The following is a 10,500-nucleotide window of genomic DNA, read 5'->3' as shown; positions in this document are numbered from 1 at the left end:
AAAAGTATAAACCTGAATATGAGCTTAACATGCCACCTTTAATATGTGTGGTGTTACCCAACAAAGTCTTTTAAAGTCAACCGCTGGAGCCAATTCTTGAGTTACTCTCTTTCATCATGACAAGTGTTTCAGAAAAGTGAGCAACACAGATCACAGAGTAAAATTGCATGAACTTGCTGAATAACCCTCTCATTTTGTGAGGGCAAATAACCTGCAGGTTTAAGAGGGAAAACCTTTTTTAAACAAGCATTCCCCTAAATTGTTGTACTTTTTCCTTTTAGCAATGAAAAGTGCTCTATAAATGAAATTTCTTATTATTATTATAACTTATAAAAGCCTCAGGTTGAGTTAGCCCTGCTACACTACTGTCTGCCACCCAGATGGACCAAATGCAAAACCAAACGAATGTAAGAAAATGGATAATGTCGCAGGTTTATAAAAGCAATGTGGTGGTGCAAGAATGAAAGAGCAGACAGGCCCTTGTTAAGAGTTTGCCAAAGTCCCAGATCAATATAACATAATGTATCTACCAGTGTCAGCAGTAATCCTTTTTTGACATTTGTTCCGTGCAGTGACAAAAGTCAAGAGGAGGGCGTGGATCTCACAAACAGGACTTTATTCCATTGACTGCAGCACCTAAGTGCTACAGACAGACTTTCACACCATCTCACACAAGAACAGAACAGGGAATTTAACAAATTTTTAAAAAAAAGTAATTGGTCACTAATTTAACCCTTTGTTTTGTTCTCAGATGTATGATGGGGGTCGATCATCAGATGGAAACCAGGCAGAGTTGTAGATAATACAATGTGTACTTGTAAAATGTATAACTCTGGATTCAGGAGACTGTGGGTGATGTGGCATAGTGCAGTGACAGTTGATCGGCTGGCTGGTTTACTCCTTGGAGGCCATGTGGGCCATCAGGTCGCAGACACGGTTGCTGTAGGCAAATTCGTTGTCGTACCTGTTAATGCAGCAAGACAAAAATGGAGTCAATACGCATCACTGGGAATAAATGAGGATTTCAAATTAACCCGTGTTGAAGGCGTACCATGACACCAGCTTGACAAAGTGGTCGTTGAGGGCGATGCCAGCGCCAGCATCAAAGATGGAGGAGTGAGTGTCGCCGTTGAAGTCTGTGGAGACGACCTGCAGGAGGCATGAGGAAAGAGCACCACATTAACAAACACACTGATTTATACCAATTATGATTAAAAAAAAAGTTAAGGAGATATATCAGAAATGTACCTGGTGATCTGTGTATCCCAGAATGCCCTTCATGGGTCCATCAGCTGCGGCCTTCACAACCTTCTTGATGTCTTCATATTTGGCCTGTGGCAAAGGAAAGAGGTTTTATTTGTACTTAAACACAAACCTAGAAGACAGAAGGGTCATAACATGTAATAAGAGTTTAACTAATCATAGCATACATGCTTTATTTATAGAACTTATTTAATTGCTGACAAAACCAGTGGTTAATGGTGTTTAATAAGAATTAAAATAAAATTAGTTTTAAAAAAATATTACAGGAGCTGGCAGATGTGTATTGTAGGGGGGTCAAGATAGAAAGTAATACAATTTCATTGTTTTAGGTTTATGTCCAAATCAGACACTGCTCCTAATTGTATATGTCTGCCAAGATTTACAGAGTGCACCTCTGGGAGATTATTTTCACCAGTGGATTAACACACATTTGATACACTGGTTAGCATTAAGGACAGAAGAATGAAACTACCATGCTTTGTCACCATGAACCGTTTATCATTGTGTACATGATCACACTTCTTAGTTTGGTAAATGTGTTGCTGATTTCGGTCTTTTTCATTGGATTTGTTGACAAGAAGACAAATTCAGAATATCACCACACTTATGCATGAAATAAATGCTTCTCTTAATTGTCACTCACGGGTTTCTCCAGACGGACTGTCAGATCGACCACTGACACGTTGGGGGTGGGGACACGGAAGGCCATGCCAGTCAGCTTGCTGTGAAACATGGGCATTTGTCAGACAAAATCCAAAACTCAATTCACCAGGAATTCTGATTACATCCACACCGCATGTGTTTTGGACACTGACCCGTTGAGCTCAGGAATGACCTTGCCAACAGCTTTGGCAGCACCGGTTGAAGCGGGGATGATGTTCTGGCTGGCACCGCGGCCGTCCCTCCACAGCTTGCCGGAGGGTCCGTCGACTGTCTTCTGGGTGGCAGTGATGGCATGAACTGTGCTCTGATGGACAAAGATGTAGAGGGGAAGAGGAAGTTTAACAGCCACGCCGACTTTGTAAAGTCATGTTGGTGTGTAAATCTGGTTTTATGGAGAGTTTTAATCCTCACCATCAGGCCCTCAATGATGCCAAAGTTGTCATTGATGACCTTGGCCAGGGGGGCCAGGCAGTTGGTTGTGCAGGAAGCATTGCTATGGAGGAATTGAGAAACAGCATCAGCAAGCTGATCATTTTCAAAATAAAAAAGGCAATGTCTCAAATGCAAGTCCATAACAAGACAACACACTTAATGTTAATGAAACGGGGTCAAACTAAAATCTTCAAATTTTAATTTTGGCACCAGATTTGCTGAGATCCTTTCTGATTCTTACCTGACAACCTTGAGGGAGTTGTCGTACTTCTCGTGGTTGACACCCATGACAAACATGGGAGCATCGGCACTGGGTGCAGAGATGATGACTCTCTTGGCGCCGCCCTTCAAGTGAGTCTGAAATGTGTTGAAATCCAATTAATCGTCATTTTGTGTGAGGTCACAACACATTTCATGATGTAGCAAGAAGAATACTATCTGTTGAAGACGGAGTACATACAGAGGCCTTCTCAATGGTGGTGAAGACACCAGTGGACTCAACCACGTACTCGGCACCAGCGTCACCCCATTTGATGTTGGCGGGGTCCCTCCTGCAACAGGCGAGGGAAAAGAAGGCTCAGAGTTACAATACGTGCTCACTTGGTTCTTCCTTTTGCACATGTTTGGGAGATTGAGTTGAAGTTAGCGTGTGTCATTGCATTAAAAGTCTGGATGGGTTTCATTCTAAAAAGGTGCCAGGTGCCAAACGTACTCGTGGAAAACTGTGATTTTTTGTCCATCGATGACCAGCTTGTCACCCTCAATCTTGACCTCACCATGGAAGCGACCGTGGGTAGAGTCGTACTTGAACATGTAGACCTAAAGAAGAGATGAGAAGGAGAAGATGAGAAGGAAAACTCCTGCGACAGCCCTCACCCAAAATGACAGTAGACTGAAGTGTTAATTGACAAGATTATACATTTGGAAATTACACAAACAAACATATTCAAGTTTGATTTTCATCTTTGTCAGATTAACCAAGCCCCTAAAAGATTTTAAGCAACCAAACTTCTCTCAGTGACCCACCATGTACTCCAGGTCGATGAAAGGGTCATTGATGGCCACAATCTCCACCTTCTTGGAGCAGAAACCAGCTCTGGTCACCAGACGACCAATGCGGCCGAATCTGAAAAAACGGAACAGTGTTATTTCATAGTGTGGCCTCTAGGTGGCGGTATGACACCATGCAACTCTGACCAAAGTCATTGAATGAGATGATCAGTAATGTCTGAGAAATGGAGCTGTGGACATAACCAGTCTGAAAAATAAATCATTATTAGGCCTCTGGGTCGACTTGGGTTACTCCACATTATGGTTCAACCCCCCCCCCCCCCATTGTGTGGGATCCAAAACCCGCCCTCCCACTGAGAGACCTGAAACCACCGTTGAAGAAAGGGCAGGGTTCAGGAGGAGGTGCCGGGGGAGGTGTGTGTTCCAGAGCTCATGTCTGCACAGCTCTCACACTCCCCTCTAAGGGGGCAAAAGTCGAAATGAACCTCTAGTGTGGTAATGCCTGTGACGGCAGTGCACTGTTTGATCAGTGGCCGAGTTATTTTTTAACTGCAGGTCCAAAATCCTGGTGCAGATGCACTGTACAGATATACAGGAAGAGGGGGGACTTTTAACCTCAGATTATGTGTTCGATAATATTCAAGTGACGCAGGTCTCCCTGCCACTTGCTTCACATGGCAGAAAAACAATCCACTGTTGAATGACCCCATGACAAAGCCCGTGCCTACATTGTTATCTGCTGAGAGCCAAAGTTCATAGATCAAGAAAAACCATGAGGACAGCTGGTTGACTGTTCACGTGTTGGAGTGTGTGGTCTGTATTATGCATTATTCCTTCTCCTGCAGCCAAATGGTGTCACTATGAATTAATCACAGATACAGCAGTTTGTCCTGCTATTCAGATTGAGTAAGTCAAAACTTATGACTCATCTATTCATTACAAGAATGAACTAAATAAAAATGGAAAATATTGACAGTTTAACCCACAAACTACCTTTGAGACTTCATGTTTTTTTTCCCAAACAGTCCTTCCTTATGTGGCTAAACTCATTTGGACAGAGGCGTTGTTTTGTGAAAGTCAAACTTATATATTGTCCATCATTCATTAACTTTGTGTACTTCCAAAAAAAAAAAGTGTTAACAGCATTGAACCAAGAAAGTCAATCTTATAATCACATGTAAATGCTGTGATGAGAGGGGTGTGACTTTGTGAGCTGTGGGTGCAGGGACTGAGTGAGTCTTCATTCAGGAGATATGGGTTAAACACTTCAAAACAATATAAATTACGTTATAAACAAATTTCATGTAAGGGGATAAAAAAAAATCTCTTACCCATTGATACCAACTTTCACCATTTTGCCTGGGTTGTTCTAGTCCTGTGGAGGGAGAAACGAGAGGAGAATGTTGGAAAAGAATAATGCTTCCTGTCGTATACCGATAAACCAAGATTTACAGTGGCACACATTTATGATGCCGTACATTATTATTAACTTGATAACAGACAGTTGCTTAGATCGCATGTTTCGATAAGCAAAGAGTTCAAAAGAACACATAAAGGTATTCCCCTGATAAGTTATCTGTGACCACAGTCCAAGACTATGTCAAGGAACATTTGCAGCCTGCAGCTTTGGTTTTTTTGGTCCAAGTTACAAGATAGGGAACCTCTCCTGCAAGTGTAGAAATTACTGTCAACAGAAAGAAAAATCCAATTTCATACCTTCAAAAGTTAAAACTCACATTCAAAGCAAGAACATGAACTCAAAAGACCTGATTCACTCTAAAGTGAAGCTCAATCAAGCCCATGCACATTGTCCCCAGGTGATCTGAATCTGCAGCCTGTCGCTGAGGCCCTGCAGCTGCCACACTCTCAGTGAAGCCATTCGTTTACTGGAGGTATTTACCGTTTGTGAGATGCTTCAGTCTGTCTTGCGACTCCGGGTGTGAGTGGGGAAGAGCAAGGTTCAGCTGTCAGCTTTTATGATTGACCAGAGCTCGAAGCCACACCCCCCGCACCATGGTCTCCGCTCCTCGCCCCGCCCCCCTCTGAATGTCAAGGTCGTCGGCCTGCAGAGAGGCATGCGAACTGGCCCTTGCCACTACACTTTGTGTGACCCAAACAGCCGAGAAGTTCCTCTGTTGCTGCTAATTATAGGCGCAAAACTGTTTAATTTACATCATATCAGTCCCAGCTCCAGTGCCATCGGGCCTGACTTGTGTTGTCACCTTTAAGAGGCAGAAGATACAGATACTCAGCTATGAGGGTTCTCATATAGTGGGGTGAAAAAAAGAGTTGGGTCTCCGAGTGACCTTCTCAGTAAATACAGACACACAGTGGGAGCAAGCGAGGGATCAAATCTCTGTCTTCTGACTCTGACATTTAATGTCCAAAGACCATGACCCTTCACTTTCAGCCGCTCGCCGCTCTCCTTCTCTGCCTCTCCATCATCTGAGCAGAAGTCAAAAGTTGAGCCTCGGTTACTGAACATATGATCATTACGCATGTGCAGAGGCGGTGCCTTCAATATATCGGAGTCAACGTTTTTCTTCTTCAGTTTCTTTTTGAAACTGAAGAAGAAAATGTGAATGCAAAAATTGAAAGACACCTTACCTTGCCTGAATGGAAGTGCTGCATTCAAGGTCCCGACAATGTGTCATGCTGCTGCAAAATTTATTGTCTTAGTTATTATTCACATTATTCAAGTCCCAGCAATGTCAGTTTCTTTCCTATTCTTTTTTTCTCTCTTTTTTGGGGAGTTTTGATTCATTTGTCAGGCAACAGCATTTCTTTAAACCACGAGCAATCCCGGACATATTATAAAATGTTAAATCTGAACAATGGGGATGTCAGTTAAAATCATGCAGGTTGAATCCTATTGGAAATGTCTCTCTTGGCCTCAGCACCGGTTAATCCCGACTGTCAATGGACACCTTACCCATGGCTTTTGCTACGTGTCACCAGAGCAAACCAAGAGTGTGCTGCACGTTTTGTATCTAACAGGACCAAAGATGACATCTAGTAACTTTTTTCCAATGCAGCAGAATGTGTGATTAAAACATATGGTGCTGCAGGCGAGCAGACATGTCACTCTGCACCAAGACGGGTTACGAGTGCTGCTGTGTTTTATGGCTGCAGTCCAATGGTCCAGGCATAGCTGAACTACCACAACCCTGAGTGTGTGCATGCCAGTCTCGGCCTCTGCTTTGCAGCTTAAGGTCAAAGAGGGGAAGTAAAGGTCAGGCTAAGATTAGACGCTGGCTGGCAAGTCAACTTTTGGGCCATGTTATATGTTCAGTACCGTAAATGCGGCTGCACGGAGATCACATGTTCTCTCTTTATCACAACAGCCAAACTCTACGACCCTTTGTAGTGGTTCTGATGTGAAAGTGACAGAAAAAATAAACCACTGTATATCAGGGGAAATTTGCATTTTTGTTCAGTAGTATGGTCCCTGTTTTTTTGTTTTAAGCACTCACACAAACATTTTCTTTAACTAACTATTTATCTGCTGGAAATATAGGTATATATATATATATATATATATATATTCTTATAACAGTTTACTTACAGAAAGAAAGTGCAGTAACATGTCTGAATTTCAGTTTAGTGATCTGTGCACAGTCATGTGAGAAAGTAAAAATGGACGTCAGCCACATTTAAACAACATGTATCCTGTGTTGCTGTACAGAACAAAGTCCAGAGGGCAGTTTTCATGATAACAGATAAACAAAAAATAGACCCAGACTGCCATCTAGTGTTGTGGAACTGCATCTGAAGAGTTAATAACCCCAAATCTAAAGAATATTCAAGTTACAATGTTGTAAAACTGTACAAGCAGGAAGTCTTTAAATTGGAGTGTTAATCAATGAATGTCTGACATTTTTTTGCTTGATAAATTGAATTGAATCTTTACGATAGAACATTTATTCAGAGTGTCCCAGTTCTTTCCCCCCCCACATGAATTCTGAAAAAAGCTGATCATATCTTGTTCTCAAACTGGGCACATTGCTGGTACAAGCACTGTCAGTGCGACCATTAAATATACAGTTGCATCATATTAATATATACATATTCTATAAATATAGAGCATTATCTGATAATAATCATTATCTGATTAAGATGCCAGAATATTTATTTCCACTTCCGTGAGATACTTTGCCCTGGGATCTTGGCTCCAATGCCAAGATTTAATACATACAGCTGTTATTTTGAATTGGCCGCAAATAGTCCAGGAAGACTGGGGAAGAAATGTAACCTTCTCGAACAGTCACCGGAAGATTTAATAATAAAAGACAGAGTTAAAAGGCAGTATCTGTCAGGAGAATTTAAAGCTCTGCTTTGAAGGACAAATTGAGATGACGCATATCAATAGCGAATGAACAAACTGGGATGGAGGTTTTGGGGATTGCAGTGAATGATGGATCACATGATCATTTAAATATCTGTGAGCAAAAAAAAAAGAAAAAGGAAACGGCACGGCAAATGACATATTGATTTATTCATGCAAATCATAAGTAAACATAGAAACCGATCAGCAGGAATTACAGGTGCCAACACTTTTGGGACATTGATGTCCACTACATCTGATTTGAACACAGTCCTCTGGCCATAAAACATCGAAACACCTTTACATTAACTGTACGCGCGAGAAATACACAAAGTGCCAATTTACCTAAAACAAGCCTGACAATCAAAGATGACCATTTGATGGAAACACACTGCAGTTCGCATGATCTAATAATCAGTTTTAACACAAACATGTAATAGGCTACAGCTGCTCTGTTAAACAGCCACAAGAGTGTGAAGCATTTGATCTACGCTGGATGAAGTTTATACCTCACTACATGTCGTCTACAGGCATGTGAACATCCTTCCCTTCAGGTGAACGCCTTCGCAGGTGTTCTTCCCCACAATCTAAGAAGGATGTCGTCAGTCTTTATTTCTTTCCTCTCTCCACTAACAGCCCAGTCCGCTCATGGACCCGATCCGATCCAGTTTCAGCCCAAAGCATCCCCGGTTCCACCCCCGCCGTGACCTCTCCGGCTCTGCACGCTTCTGATTGGCCAGGGCGCCTTTCAGCAGGCGCACCCAGGGGGTCTCGGGCTGCGTTTGTACATCAGCCCATTTGGGGTACTCGGCCGCCTTGACCCCCGAGGAGAAGGTGGACTGCTCCTCTGGTTGGCTGTTCAACAGATTCTCTAGGTCGTCCAGGGTCAAAAGGTCATTGTAGCGTTCCAGAAACTGCTCCATAAACTGCGGAGTGGAAAGAAAAGAGAAGATAAAATGTAATTGTCAGGGAGTGTAGGAGGTAGAATAATTCAATCAGTGATACATTTCATTACTCTCCCTTCCTTCGGGACTATTCTCTTGTATCCGCTACCAATCCACTCCCAATCCTCCTGATTCTCTCTTTTTCTTTCTTTTCTATATCTCCCCCCCCCCCCACCCTTCCTCCCAGTGTACCTGCGTGGCATCAGGAGAAGGACGCAGCGAGCGAGCCTCCGTGATCTCCAGGGGTGTCAGGAGGAGCAGAGTGGCACAAAGCAGCACAGGACACAGCATGGCAGCAGAGATGAGGAGTAGGAACGACTGGTGCAGGAAAACAGGAAACGCACTGGCTGCCCGAAAACACATTCAATTATATGGAAAAATTTAAATTACTTATGCAAAAAAAAAAGAAAAATATTCAATATACACAAATACTTTTTGTATAAACTATGTCAAAATATTTTTTTTTTATATAAATTATAGTACTGTATCGAACCGGTTTATCAGATCCCCAATGAGTTTATCTTACGTACTTAATTTTTATATTTGTTAATCTAACATTTGTTCATTTACTATACAGATAAACTAAACTTCATACAGAAGCAATTCCTCATAAGTAGTTTATATAGAACGAGCCGGAGAATAAATTGCAGCCTCCCCAGCAAGATAAATTATTAGAATAGTAAATTGTTCTTAATTTATAAGGTTAGTGTTTCAAAAAATAAAAAATAGCTGAGATCCCTTGCAGAGGATTAAATAATTTTTATACTAATAATAACAGCTTAATGAGACATATCATGTACTGTATATATTATAACCAGACACAAGGTTGCTGGCTAGTTTGATCCAGTACGATTTGTGGAAAATAAAATGTTTGGTTATAGAAACTACGTAGCTATAACCAGTGTAAATTGAACCTCACTCATAATTCTTTGGAAAATAATTATTGTTATAAAGGATCCAGAGCGAATAACTTTGGTTTTAAAACAAATATTAAAAAAAGTAAATCTTGAGTGCTCACCTGTTGTCTTTTCTCAGAGCTTCTGAGTGTCTTGTGCTCTCACAGACTCTTCTCCATCTCCCTCGGTCTCAGTCTCTGGGCTACCTCTCACTTGTTGGCACCTGCCTGGAGCATCACTATCTCACTCGCCTGACTCCTCCCACTCTTCGCTCTGTGATGGAACTGAAAGGATTTTCTTCCCCCTGTCGTCTGTCCTCTTGGCAGGATTCTGGATGTTGAGCCATCAACTGGGATGCTGCAGGGGTTTTGTAGAGCAAGAAATGACCGCCCCCCCCCCCCAACCACCCACACCATCCCCTTTCTTCCTCCACATCTTTCTTTCTTTGGAGTGATGTCATTGCCTTGGAGCGTGATTGTCATTGCCAAGGTGACTGTGTACATTGTGCACCATACCGATGCCACTGCACAAATCAAGGTCAGAGGCCAGCAGCCAACCAGCGCTTTGTCAGTGAGACCAGTGAGTTATGAAGTGACCTGGCTCGATTCACGTGTTTTATGTCACGACTTAATCTAAATGATACATTTGCCATGTGGCAATAATGCTCCTTGTGCATGTTGGCCTGCCTTCTCTCCCCTTTGTCTCTGCAGTCTTTCCCAGCATGCACTGACCTCCCATCTCTGTTGGGTTACTTACAGTCTGTCAGTGCCATCTGCTCCCTGTACCCCCTGCCACCAAATTACAATACAAGCAGTAGCTGCGCTATCCAACACACAGACCTCAAAGTTCAGCAGCCTCTAATTTTTTCAAGTAAATAAACCCCTGCAATTACACGTGCATCAGACACTGGCCAGGGATTCATTTCCAGCCGTCAATTACATCATTGATGATTTCTTTCCTAATTCAG

At 42.3% G+C, this 10,500-nt stretch overlaps 2 protein-coding genes across 4 annotated transcripts; both read right to left on the bottom strand.

Moving 5' to 3' along the window:
* Positions 1-599: 599 nt before the first annotated feature.
* Positions 600-5,383, bottom strand: gapdh (glyceraldehyde-3-phosphate dehydrogenase). 2 transcript variants are annotated; one of them, XM_047333056.1, is made up of 12 exons: positions 5,270-5,320; positions 4,701-4,744; positions 3,385-3,484; positions 3,071-3,177; positions 2,819-2,909; positions 2,600-2,715; positions 2,338-2,419; positions 2,079-2,230; positions 1,907-1,985; positions 1,249-1,332; positions 1,052-1,149; positions 600-964 (listed from the first exon to the last, which is right to left on the bottom strand). In XM_047333056.1, the coding sequence occupies exons 2-12, from the start codon at positions 4,721-4,723 to the stop codon at positions 895-897; spliced, it is 1,002 nt and encodes a 333-aa protein (XP_047189012.1). In that variant the 5' UTR covers positions 4,724-4,744; positions 5,270-5,320; the 3' UTR covers positions 600-894. The 2 variants fall into 2 exon arrangements, with proteins under 2 accessions (XP_047189012.1, XP_035498447.2); XM_035642554.2 differs by lacking the exon at positions 600-964 and having other exon boundaries at positions 1,030-1,149; positions 4,701-4,746; positions 5,270-5,383.
* Positions 5,384-7,844: 2,461 nt separating this feature from the next.
* On the bottom strand, positions 7,845-9,885 carry wu:fj39g12 (C-type natriuretic peptide-like). Of its 2 annotated transcripts, none has more exons than XM_035643024.2 (3): positions 9,656-9,885; positions 8,830-8,980; positions 7,845-8,619 (listed from the first exon to the last, which is right to left on the bottom strand). In XM_035643024.2, the coding sequence occupies exons 2-3, from the start codon at positions 8,926-8,928 to the stop codon at positions 8,323-8,325; spliced, it is 396 nt and encodes a 131-aa protein (XP_035498917.1). In that variant the 5' UTR covers positions 8,929-8,980; positions 9,656-9,885; the 3' UTR covers positions 7,845-8,322. The 2 variants fall into 2 exon arrangements, with proteins under 2 accessions (XP_035498917.1, XP_035498910.1); XM_035643017.2 differs by having other exon boundaries at positions 8,830-8,984; positions 9,656-9,884.
* Positions 9,886-10,500: the final 615 nt, after the last annotated feature.

The sequence above is a fragment of the Scophthalmus maximus genome, chromosome 1, assembly GCF_022379125.1.
Source record: "Scophthalmus maximus strain ysfricsl-2021 chromosome 1, ASM2237912v1, whole genome shotgun sequence".
Taxonomy (NCBI): domain Eukaryota; kingdom Metazoa; phylum Chordata; class Actinopteri; order Pleuronectiformes; family Scophthalmidae; genus Scophthalmus; species Scophthalmus maximus.
The sequence above is the reverse complement of the archived record's forward strand: the minus strand, read 5'-3'. Positions and strand labels throughout refer to the sequence as shown.

Bases quoted from the DNA above. Each gene is read 5' to 3' on its own strand.
- wu:fj39g12 (XM_035643024.2), bottom strand. From the start codon at position 8,928: ATGCTGTGTCCTGTGCTGCTTTGTGCCACTCTGCTCCTCCTGACACCC. The intron at 8,620-8,829 runs GTACACTGGGAG...TCCACTCCGCAG, and splicing joins CTTCTCCTGATGCCACGCAG to TTTATGGAGCAGTTTCTGGA.
- gapdh (XM_047333056.1), bottom strand. From the start codon at position 4,723: ATGGTGAAAGTTGGTATCAATGG. The intron at 3,178-3,384 runs GTGGGTCACTGA...TCTCTTCTTTAG, and splicing joins TCATCGACCTGGAGTACATG to GTCTACATGTTCAAGTACGA. The intron at 1,150-1,248 runs GTACATTTCTGA...TGCCTCCTGCAG, and splicing joins TGGGATACACAGATCACCAG to GTCGTCTCCACAGACTTCAA.